This window comes from Pelophylax lessonae (genome assembly GCF_965119305.1).
Source record: "Pelophylax lessonae genome assembly, chromosome: 1".
Lineage (NCBI taxonomy): Eukaryota > Metazoa > Chordata > Amphibia > Anura > Ranidae > Pelophylax > Pelophylax lessonae.
The window spans coordinates 498081635-498094675 of NC_138768.1; the positions used below are offsets into that span (position 1 = coordinate 498081635).

Here is a 13041-nt window from a genome sequence, read left to right on the forward strand (position 1 = left end):
CAGAATGGAAACCACATACACTATTAGAGAATCTATTCTTTCAAGAAAGTTTTTCTATCGTGCTTCTTTGACTTTTCTTGTCACTACAGTCAAAAATGAATATCAATTTGCCCCCACTAACCATTAAAAAACAAAATCAAAGAGGATTCTTAAAACTAGGGATGCACCGAAATGAAAATTTTGGGCCGAAACCGAAACCGAAAATGCAGGATGCCTTTGGCCGAAAACCGAAACCGAAAATGACTTTTTCCCCAAAAAAATTTTAACAGATAGAAGAGGGGCATACACCAAAAACAGGCAGCGACGTACACCTGTCGCTCCCACCCTGTCACAGTATATGTACTGTGATGGGTTGGCAAGAGGTTAATTTAATTACCAATGGTATTTGTATTATGCAGCATGAGGTAACGGTTAATGTATTGCCACTGCTGGTCACTGATGAATTAGTGACCGACCAGTGGCAGTTAATTAACCCCTTTATGCTGCATTAGTGCAACCAGTATCAGTGTTAATTACCACTGGTTGCACTAATGCAGCACAAAGGGGTTAATTAACTGCCACTGGTTGGTCACTAATGCAGTAGTGACAATACATTAACCCCTCATGCTGCATAATACTAATTCCATATGTAAGCTGCCTCAGCATAATGATCAAACAAATAAAAAAAAGCAGTCAATTTTTTATGGTTGCATAAGTGCTCAATGGAACTTGGAAGAACAGAAGGGGGGGGGGGGGGCAGATAGGGGAGACAAGGGAGGGAGATGGGGACAGTGTAATGAAAAGTGTAAATGCAGTGCTCACTCATTCAAGGTCCGAGGACGAGGCATGCTGCATGGCTCAGGTATCATGAGGCTTGGAATGTGTAGCTGCTTGCTGTTCTTCATATTTCCCGCCCACATCCCTCTCTCTGTCCTGCACATACGTCGAGATAGGAGAGTGGGCGGCCCCGGGCAGACACAGAAAACCTGGGGTGGGAGGGGGGAGGAGGATGAGCTGTGTGAGTCTTTCTCCTCTCCTGTCCGTGTCTGGGAGGGGTGAGAACTGCTCGCTGCTGGGCTGTGTGAGAGACGAGGTGTCACAGACGCTCCGCTCGGCTGCAGCCAAATTGAAAAGACTGATTCTCCTATCCTACGGACGGGAGAATCAGGGACTTTTCAAACCTGCGCTGCGCCCTCCTCCTTCCTCACGGCGGCCATTAATTTCGGCACTTTTAACCTATTTTCGGCCGAAATGGGATAGGCTCATTTTCGGCCGAAAATTTCGGTGGCCGAAATTTCGGTGCATCCCTACTTAAAACAAAAATTATGAACAAAATTAATCATTGATACTGAACCAGAATGCAATATACAGAAATAAACCCTAAGAAAAACATCCAAGTATATGAATATTACTCTACTAAGAGAAAGAGATTGCTATATGCGTTATAAGTAACCTCTGATGTAAATAAATGTAATATTCCTTTTTTTTCCTCACCGGAGTTAAAAGTTCTGGGGTGGATATAGGTGAGCAGTCACTGTTAAGTTTGATTCCACTACCAAGGTCAAAATCGCAGATCTTTACTGGCGATACCTAGCAAACAGCAGATAAATTATTATATACAATTAGTGTATAACAGTTTTACCTGAATTGAGTTCTTTGCATGCACTGCATTCAGATATTGACTTTTAGTTCTAGCAGTTTTACAATCTATTGCTCTGCTGAATGTAGTTAAGTAGAACATCAGGCAAACAGCTAAAATATACATACATTTTTAGCTACCAAAACACTCATACCCTTGTTTTCCCACTTATAAAATTTACACATCTCTGGCATATGCCATAAATCCCCAATAGTCCTGTTTAAATAGGCTCAACGAACCATCACAAGAATTAAAAATAATAAACATTAACAAGTTAAAAAAAATACTATTAAAAACTTCAAAAGAAAAAAATAGCAAAAACGAAATCCAGAAACCATCTTAATAGCCAAGCATCCTTTTTATTACAAATACTGTACCTAATTTTTAAACCCATTTAAAAGCCATGGTAACAAATCTGGTCTCCTGAAAAACTACACTGTGAAAAGACCCTCAATAAGCATACATGCATATAAAATCTTAACCAGTACATCTAAAGATGCGGTATGTAAAAATACCTAGCATCACATCAACATATTCAAACTTGTGATCTGTTTAGCTCACCATTATTTAGCACAGTGTTTCTCAAACTTTTTTTAGTCAAGGCTCCATTTAAAATTATGCACAATCTCAAGGCACCCAATTCCAAAATGTAAAAAACTAAAATGAATGTAGTTTTACATAACGCAGCAACATCTAAACATGTAGGGCAGCCAACGTTAGAGGTGATTTATTCTAACAAAGCAAATACCCCTTTACTCTGGTACATAATAGAAAACACGCAGGCAGGTATAGAGCTCTAGCTGCTGACAAGAAATAGTCAGACAAACTACAGAATAACAATAATACACATCTTGCAAAGTACAAAATTATACAGTCCATTAGGTGTATATAATAGAAAGGCCCAACTGAACGCTTTCCAATTCACCAATGTGTCAATAGTAGAATAAATAGATTTGATCAAATCTTGCAATCACCCCATGGACCACCACCATCTGTGAGATAAGGACTCTTAGTGGAACAAATGGACCTCACTACAGAGTCACATCCGCATACACATGACAATCGCATTCAAAGGGATCCAAACCACACTGCTCATTAGGACTCTCTAGTGCACATGTGTCAAACACAAGGCCCGCGGGCCGAATCTGGCCCTCCAGACCATTTAATGTGGCCCTCACACCTCTCCTAGAGCTGCAGTAGAGCTCCAGCCCTCCTTTGGTCCTCCTCCAGACCCTTTACTTTCTGCTTCCTAGCCCTGGCCCCAGCCTTTTCCCAGCAGCAGCACAAGGTAAGGGGGTGCCCTTTGATGTAAGGGAGGGAGGGGGGGAGACTCTTGACATCTGATGTAAGGGGGTTGGGATACTCTGGACTTCTAATATTACAGATGCAACCGGCCCTTTGAGGGCAATCATAATGCTGGTGTGGCCCTCGATGAAGTTGAGTTTGACACCCCTGCTCTAGTGTGTCCCACTCTCCAGTATGCAGTAGCATCATGGGCAGTTCACCATGTTACGAAAGTTACATAGTTACATAGTAGGTGAGGTTGAATAAAGACAACAGTCCATCCAGTTGACTCTGTAGTGGGGTCCATTTGTTCCGGTAAGAGTCCTCATCTCACGAATGGTGATGGTCTGTCCATAGAGTGATTGCAAGATTTGATTAAATGCATTTTTTCCAATATTGACACAGCGGTGATTTGGAAAGCGTTCAATTGGGACTTTTCTCACATTACTTCCTATTATATACATAAGAGGGTAACTCCACTTTCGTGGGGGGGAAAAAAACAGCAAATAAAGAAAAAATATACAGTGCCTTGCAAAAGTATTCACCCCCTTGACTTTTTACCTATTTTGTTACATTACAGCCTTAAGTTGGTGAAGTGAAATGAGAAAAATATATACATAAAACAAATTTTTAGAAATAGAAAACACAAAATTGACATGTGCGTATGTATTCACCCCCTTTGTTATGAAGCCCACAAAAAACTTTGGTGCAACCAATTACCTTCAGAAGTCACATAATTAGTGAAATGATGTCCACCTGTGTGCAATCTAAGTGTCACATAATCTGTAATTACATATACACACCTTTTTTGAAAGGCCTTAGAGGCTGCAACACCTAAGCAAGAGGCACCACTAACCAAACACTGCCATGAAGACCAAGGAACTCTTCAAACAAGTAAGAGAAGTACAAGTCAGGGTTAGGTTATAAAAAATATCCTGAGCACCAACAAATCTATCATAACCAAATGGAAAGAACATGGCACAACAGCAAACCTGCCAAGAGATGGCTACCCACCAAAACTCACGGACCAAGAAAGGGGAGCATTAATCAGAGAGGCAGCACAGAGACCTAAGGTAACCCTGGAGGAGCTGCAGAGTTCCACATAAGAAACTGGAATATCTGTACAAAGGACGACAATAAGCCGTACTCTCCATAGAGTTGGGCTTTATGGCAGAGTGGCCAGAAGAAAGCCATTACTTTCAACAAAAAACAAATGGCACATTTTGAGTTTGTGAAAAGGCATGTGGGAGACTCTCAAAATGTATGGAGGAAGGTGCTCTGGTCTGATGAGACTAAAATTGAACTTTTCGGCCATCAAAGAAAATGCTATGTCTGGCACATACCCAACACAATCACATCACCCAAATAACACCATCCCCACAGTGAAACATGGTAGGGGCAGCATCATGCTGTGGGGATGTTTTTCAGCAGCCGGGACTGGAAAACTGGTCAGAGTTGAAGGAAAGATGAATGATGCTAAACACAGGGATATTCTTGAGCAAAACCTGTACAACTGTGCGTGATTTGAGGCTAGGATGGAATTTCACCTTCCAGCAGGATAATGACCCAAAACACACTGCTAAAGCAACACTTGAGTGGATTAAGGGGAAACAGGTAAATGTGTTGGAATGGCCTAGTTAAAGCGCAGACCTCAATCCAATAGAAAATCTGTGATCAGACTTAAAGATTGATGTTCACAAGCGCAAAACATCCAACTTGAAGGAGCTGGAGCAGTTTTGCAAGGAGGAATGGGCAAAAATCCCAGTGGTAAGGTGTAGATAGCTCATAGAGACTTATCCAAAGCAACTTGGAGCTGTGATTGCCGCAAAAGATGGCTCTACAAAGTATTGACTTTAGGGGGGTGAATAGTTATGCACATTGACTTTTTCTGTTGCTTTCTCCTAAAAAAACATCTTCAAAGCTGTGGGCATGTTCTGTAAATTAAATGGTGCAAATCCTCAAACAATCCATGTTCATTCCAGGTTGTGAGGCAACAAAACATGAAAAATGCCAAGGGGGGGGGGGGGGGGTGAATACTTTTGCAAGGCACTGTAGCATATACAATTGCGACAAAAGTCATATTGTAATTGAATGTTATTAAAAGCTAACTTTTCAATTTGCAGCCACTGTCATTTTCAAAAAAATGCAATGCAATATGGCTACCTGGAGGTGTCCTGTAGACAGAATGTGTACAGAACATCCCCCAGAAACATAATTTCCTGCTTGTGTGATTGGCTCACTGATTTTCCCAGAAGCCTGCAAGAAGATACAAGTCAGATTTCAGGCATCCCCTGCAACAATAAATTGGATTTTTGTCTTACCGTAAAATCCTTTTCTCTGATGTTCATTGACGGACACAGCTCTAGAATCTTTTTAACCATTGGGTTATGCTGCCCCCAACAGGAGTAGGACACTAGGCAGGAAAGACCTTACCACACCTATGGGGCGGTCCCAGGGGATATACTGCCACATGTGCTGCACACTCTGCTATAGATATTCAGTTTTGTTGCAAGCAATGTCAGAAGAAAAATAACCCAACTCAATAGAGGGGTGGGTGCTGTGTCCGTCAAGAAAATCAGAGAAAAGGATTTTACGTTAAGACAAAAATCAAATTTTCTCTTTCGTTCATTGACGGACACAGCTCCAGAATCTTCTTAACCATTGGGACATCCCAAAGCAGAGTAAAACATGAGGGATGGGGAAAAAACACAGCAGAAAAAATTCCCAAAAGGCTAAACCTAGCCAACCAGGTAACATGGAGCTCAACTAGGAACAACTGGAGCTCATCTGAAAACAATACACCCTCAAAGAGGACCTGGTCCTCTCAAACAGCGGCCTGCAAAACCTTGTGGCCAAAAGCAGCATCCGCAGATGCCAGTACATCCACTTTTTAAAAATTTTGTGAAAGTGTGCACAGACGACCAGGTGGCCACCTTGCAAACCTGTATCCTGTAACCTGATGCCTGATGGCGGAAATCCCAAGAGGCACTAAGCACCTGTGTAGAAAGTGCCTTAACAGGGAACGGAGGAACCTGACCCTGCACCACTGTCTGTCTTGTACATCTGGAAATGGTCGCGGTTGTGAGGTCCATCCATAAGGACAAACAGTAAGGCTGATTTCCTAAACGACTCGGTTGCTGCAAGGTACACCTTGAGCACCCGACCCACATCCAGAGAGTGCAAGGCAATCTCCCTACGATGTTTAGGCTTAGGACACAGGCAGCAACAATGTCTTCATTCAGATGGAAACCAGAAACAATCTTAGGAAGGAAAGACTGACAAGGGCGAAGCACCACTTTATCTCTGTGAGCCACCAGGTAAGGTGAACGACAAGACAACGCCACCAGCTCCGACACCCTGCATATAGAAGTAATAGCCACCAAGAAGGCTACCTTCTGGGACTATGTAAGAAGAGGAAGCTCGCAAATATCTTTGAAAGACGTTTACTGGAGAACGGACAGCACCAAATTGAGATCCCACGGAGGCAACGGAGACCGTACTGGGGGAGCCAAGTGGTGAACCCCCTGAATAAAAGGTGTGAACCAAAGAATTCGTAGCCAACGGACGGAAAAGAAGACCAGCAAGGCCGAAAAACCGGGCCCTTGATGGTACCCAAGGCCAGGCGCTGCTCAACACCTCATTGGAGGAATGCCAAAATCTGAGCCACCAAAAGAAAACGGGCATGACCTCCAAGAGACTCACACCACGCAATGTATGTCTTTCAGGCGGGGTGGTAAAGCTTCCTAGAGATAGATTTTCTAGCCTTTAACAGCATGGGAATCACGGATTCAGACAACCCCCTATCCTTCAGCGCCAAGCCGTTAAAGCCAGCGATTGTAAGCAGGATGGAAGATTGGCCTTTGGGCCAATAGATCTTCTCTGAGAGGAAGTCTCCAAGAAGCAGTGGTGACCAGCCATACCAGATCAGAGTACCAAGACCAGCGAGGCCAGTCTGGAGCCACTAGAATGACCCGAGATCTCTTCTGCCTTGATACTGCGTAGGAGGCTTGGCAGAAGCTTGAGAGAAGAGAAGGCGTAATCAGAAATTACAGACCCCAGGGAGCCACTAGTGCATCTGAGTCATCGGCTAGAGGATCCAGAGACCGTACCTCTGTACCTTACTGTTAAGACGAGAGGCCAACAGGCCCACCTCGGGAATACCCCACCGGAGACACAACTGAAGAACACCTTCAGATAAAGTGACCCTTCCCCCTGGTCCAACGCCTGTCGACTGAGGTAATCTGCCAATTTTCCCAGGGGGGGGGGGGGGGCTGGAACAAACATTCTGCACACCTTAGAATCCTGGCTACTTCCCAAGCTCCCAGGACATTTATTGTGCCCCTTTGATGATTGACATAGGCCACAGCCGAGGCATTGGCTGATTGTATTCACCAAGGTCTGAACACTCGAAGTTCCAGTAAATTGATCGGTAGTCTGGACTCCTCCAGAATCCAGACCCCCTGAGCACAATCTGAGCCGAGAACAACTCCCCACCTGGAAAGGCTGGCATCCAGGATGACCACAGTCCAGTATAAAGGAAGGAAAGAACAGCCCTGCCAACGTGCCGGAGAACAAAGCCACCAATGCAGGGATCCTCTTGTACCCCAGCTCAACAGGATCAAGTTGTCTAGACACTGTGGACCTTGTCCCATTTGACAGAAATCCGTTTGAAGAGATCTCAAATGGAACTGTGCAACAGAACCGCCTCAAAAAGGTAGAAACCGCCAGTCCCATGCATGTAGGTCTAGAAATACCACCGTCTGCTGAACAACAGAAGCAGAATTGCCTGCCACTTTTTAAGGGACCAAAAGTAAATGGGACAGATTAACAATCATAAATCAAACTTTCACTTTTTAATACTTGGTTGCAAATCCTTTGCAGTCAATTACAGCCTGAAGTCTGGAACACATAGACATCACCAGGCGCTTGGTTTCATCCCTGGTGATGCTCTGCCAGGCCTCTACTGCAACTGTCTTCAGTTCCTGCTTGTTCTTGGGGCATTTTCCCTTCAGTTTTGTCTTCAGCAAGTGAAATGCATGTTCAAATCGGATTCAGGTCAGATGATTGACTTGGCCATTGCATAACATTCCACTTCTTTCCCTTAAAAAACTCTTTGGTTGCTTTCGCAGTATGCTTCGGGTCATTGTCCATCTGCACTGTGAAGCGCCGTCCAATGAGTTCTGAAGCATTTGGCTGAATATGAGCAGAAAATATTGCCCAAAACACTTCAGAATTCATCCTGTTGCTTTTGTCAGCAATCACATCATCAATAAATACAAGAGAACCAGTTCCATTGGCAGCCATACATGCCCACGCCATGACACTACCACCACCATGTTTCACTGATGAGGTGGTATGCTTTGGATCATGAGCAGTTCCTTTCCTTCTCCATACTCCTCTCTTCCCATTACTCTAGTACAAGTTGCTCTTGGTCTCATCTGTCCATAGGATGTTGTTCCAGAACTGTAAATGCTTTTTTAGATGTTGTTTGGCAAACTCTAATCTGGCCTTTCTGTTTTTGAGGCTCACCAATGGTTTACATCTTGTGGTGAACCCTCTGTATTCACTCTGGTGAAGTTTTCTCTTGATTGTTGGCTTTGACACACATACACCTACCTCCTGGAAGGTGTTCTTGATCTGGCCAACTGTTGTGAAGGGTGTTTTCTTCAACAGGGAAATAATTGTTCGGTCATCCACCACAGTTGTTTTCCATGGTCTTTTGGTGTTTCTGAGCTCACTGGTGCGTTCTTTCTTTTTAAGGATGTTCCAAACAGTTGATTTGGCCACACCTAATGTTTTTGCTATCTTTCTGATGGGTTTGTTTTGTTTCTTTTTAGCCTAATGATGGCTTGCTTCACTAATGGTGACAGCTCTTTGGATCTCATATTGAGAGTTGATAGCAACAGATTCCAAATGCAAATAGCACACTTGAAATTAACTCTGGACCTTTTATCACTTAAAAAGTGGGAGGCACATATACAAACTGTTGTAATTCCTACACCTTTCACCTGATTTGGATGTAGATACCCTCAAATTAAAGCTGAAAGTCTGCAGTTAAAGCACATCTTGTTCGTTTCATTTTAAATCCATTGTGGTGGTGTATAGAACCAAAAAGATTAGAATTGTGTTGATGTCCCAATATTTATGGACCTGACTGTATATCAGAATATGAAGGTAAGCATCCTTGATATCGATAAGTGAGAAGATCCCCTGATATAGGGACGCCACTACCGTATGAATAGATTCCATTCAGAACTTCTGTACCCGCGCAAAGCGGTTAAAGCCTCGAGGTCCAAGATTGGATGTACCTTGCCTACCTCCCTCGGGACTGTGACCAGGTTAAATAAAACCCTGAAATAGTTCCAAAATCCAGAAATAGTTCCAAAATCCAAACGGGGATAATCACCCCTTGCAGTAACAAGTCTTGCACTGCCCCAAGAGACCCCGTAAGTGGTCTGGGGACAAAGCAGGTCGGAGGGGAAAGATAAAACCGAAACTCGATCTTGTAGCTGGAACAAAAGACTTTGTGGACCCTTTGTCCAATACTAGGGAGGTCCACAGATCCAGGGACCAGTGGTCGACATTCTCTCCCCCCCATCCCAGATATGAGTGAGGGCGCCCCTTCATGCTGAGGGAGCCCATCCACAGGTCTGGAGAGCCCGCTCATGGCTAGCCAGACAAGGTCCTCTTGGAACCTCCCGTAGAGGCCCAGAAGGGTCGGTTGTCTTGAGAACCTAAGAGATGACAAACAGACGTCTTATGAGCCAAGAAGAATGGGCAACCACTATGACGGGGCTCCTTGTCATTGTTGCCAACTGTAGCCCCCCTGTACCAACCGGTCCACCAGCTCCGCAAAGGCAGGGAAAATTACTCCCCCTCCAGGTCCCAGCATAAAAGTGTAGCCCACTCGTTACAGTTTGCATCACCATGGCAATAGTAAATAGCGGCCTAAGTGCCGAACCAGCCACATTGAACATATAGCGGCCGGAGCCTTCGCCCTCCTATCAGCCGTAGCTGTAAAAGGTGAGGGTTTAAAAAACGGGCGTAAGGTAGATTCAGGCACCCTGGAAACTGGCGGGTCCATTATAGATGGGACCGCCCACTTGCAAGCAGGGAATCCTCTAAAGGACACTGCATAACAAAGATGAGTTTTGCGACAATTCTTGCCGCCTTAAAGGGCCTGGGTTCTAAAAAAGGACCGACACCTCCAATGCAGCAGCAGCCGCAACTCCATTTGCAATATTTATTTTTTTTCAAACATAGACACAAAACAGGCAGGTGAGGGTTACTGACTGCGATCCCGCAAGGGGACGCCGACCCAGGGCCCACGATTGGACCACCTACTGGAGTCCGTAAAAAAAACAAAAAGGGAGTCCATAGAGGCCCGCATTAAAATAATTTGCCCCCTAAATGGGGCCGCGCGCCATGACGCGGACGTGCAGGCAAGGTACCCAGATGGTCCGCAGCGCTAAAAGGGCAAGTGCTCTATGCAATATTGGCGGCATGCTGCCATCATAAAGGTGACCACCCCCACAGCGCCCCCCCTTCCAAGGAAGGCACCAAGCTGGCCGCATGGCCTAGTAGGCCGCAAGAAGCGGCCCACATTTTGGTGGAGGCCCAGCTGCACAGATCCCATCCAAGGGAAAACGGGTGGCTACAGGGCACTCACAGGGGATGCCCCCTGAACTGCACTGCATGCCCATCTCCCAGGACCCCGCACTGCAGCCGGCCGGCTTTCCCTCCCCCCTGGCTACAGCTGCTGCTCGGGAGGGAGGGGTTTGGTAAACATGTGCTTACCTCTAAAGACAAACCGTCTACGAATTAGGATAAAGCCTTCTGTGTGTAGCAGCCTCCCCGGCAGCCCCTAATACCCCCACCCCCGCCCCCTCTCTGTCCAGCGATGTCCACGAGTCCCTCGGCTGTCTGGGACTCTCCCTCCTGATTGGCTCAGATACAGCTGCGGCGCCACTGGCTCCCAAGACTGTCAAAGTCAGTGAGCCAATCCGGAGAGAGGGGGGGCAGGGCAAAACTGCAGCTCTGTGTCTGTGTCTGAATGGACACACAGAGCTGCAGCTCAGCTCGGGTGCCCCTATAGCAAGCTACTTGCTGTGTGGGCACTTGATAGGAGGGAGGGGCCAGGAGCAGCAACGAGGGACCCGAGAAGAGGAGGATCCAGGCTGCCCTGTGCAAAACCACCTGCACAAATGAAGTATAACATGTTTGTTATTTTAAAAAAAAGAAAAAAAAAAAGAGACTTTACAATCATTTTGAAATTGCTGTTCATAAGAAGCATCAGCTGATGTGAGCCATGCCTCGCAAAAAGGAGCTTTCTGAAGACTGACAAACAAGAGCAGTTTAACTTCACGAAGCCTAAAAGAAAGACAAAGCTATCTCAAAGTGCTTAGGCATCCATCTGTCAACAGTTAGACAACTTGTCCATAAATGTAGACAGTTTAGTACTGTGGCTACTTTTGCTAGCAGTGGACACCTAGCCAAGATGACTCCCAAGGAACAATCAATGAGACGACCTCCAAAACAGGTTTTACAGGTGAGGCCACTGACATTTTTTTCCCTACTCATCTTTTCTGACCGTTTTAACTAGTTTGCATTTGGCTAGAGTCTGCGTAACTGCAGTTACACTAGGAGAGCTGGACAAGGCCGTAGAAGGTCCTTAACCCATCAGCAGGACTGGTATCTGCTCCTTTGTGCAAGGAAGGAACAGGATGAGCACTGCCAGAGCCCTACAAAACGACCCCCAGCAAGCCACTGGTGTGAATGTCTCTGACCAAACAATCAGAAACAAGACTTCATGAGGGTGGTCTGAGGGCCCGATGTCCTCTAGTGGGCCCTGTGTTTACTGCCCAGCACTGTGGAACACCTGAATGGGCAGGTCCACCACTGGCGCCCGGTGCTTTTCACAGATGAGAACAGGTTCATTCTGAGCACATGTGACAGACGTGAAAGGGTCTGGAGATGCCACGGAAAACGTTCTGGTGCCTGTACAGCGTTCACCATGACCGGTTTGATGGTGGGTCAGTGATGGTCTGGGGAGGCATATTCATAGAGGGACGCACAGTCCTCTACAGGCTTTACAATGGCACCCTAACTGCCATTAGGTATCAGGATGAAATCCTTGGACCCATTGGTGCAGTGGGTTCTGGTTTCCTCCTAGTGCACGACAATGCCCGACCTCATGTGGCGAGAGTATGCAGTCAGTTCCTGGAGGATGAAGAAATTGATACTATTTAATGGCCCCCACGCTCGTCTGACCTAAATACAATAGAACACCTCTGGGACATTATGTTTCCATTCATCTGACACCGCAAGGTTTCACCTCAGTCTGTTCAGGAGCTCAGTGATGCCCTGGTCCAGATCTGGGAGGAAATACCCCAGGACACCATCTGTCGTCTCATTGGGAGCATGCCCTAAAGTTGTCAGGCATGCAAACAAGCACGTGGGGGCCATACAAACTACTGTCTACCATTCTGAGTTACTGCAATTACATTTCAGCAAAATGGACTAGCCTGCTGCATTATTTTTTCACTTTGATTTTTGTGATGTCTTTGAATTCAGTCCCTTTGTAGGTTGATCATTTTCATCAAACGATGTGGCATACTTTCGTTCCTAACACATTACCCAGTCCATATCAGTATAGATATCCAGCATGACATTTTTCCCAATTGAGATCTGATGTGTTTTTGAAGTGTTTATTTTTTTTGAGCAGTGTATACACACACACCTCGCTTTTTCCAGTGTGGTTAATAGCACTTTTCATAAAACTGTACATGTACCAGGCCACATAACAGCATTGCGACTATAGTTATATATAATTGCCATGCTCAAATGATTTACCTGATGAGGACTTTCACACAGGATATTTTCAGGTTTCAGATCCCGATGTGCAATACCTGGAGAAATATACACTGCTGTTAGTATAGTTTTATTAATGTGATCTTTGCTGTAAATTGCAAGGAACCAGAAAGACAGTGACATCACACTATTTAATATGAAAGATGAGGGAAAGGCAAGTATATAATTTAACCATTTCTCTTACAAATACAACCCTTTCAACTACTACCTTGAAGCAATTGTCCCAGGGGGAGGATCTAATAAACAGATCTTGCATTGAACTGGAAGTA

At 45.2% G+C, this 13041-nt stretch overlaps 1 protein-coding gene across 2 annotated transcripts in view; it reads right to left on the minus strand.

Moving 5' to 3' along the window:
* Positions 1-13041, minus strand: part of MKNK2 (MAPK interacting serine/threonine kinase 2) — a 186661-nt gene that overhangs the window by 17283 nt on the left and 156337 nt on the right. For both annotated transcript variants that reach the window (XM_082265327.1, XM_082265328.1), the window contains exons 9-10: positions 12755-12810; positions 1474-1569 (exon numbers count right to left, since the gene is read on the minus strand). In XM_082265327.1, the coding sequence (XP_082121453.1) occupies positions 1474-1569; positions 12755-12810 (152 nt within the window). The remainder of the gene's footprint in view (positions 1-1473; positions 1570-12754; positions 12811-13041) is intronic.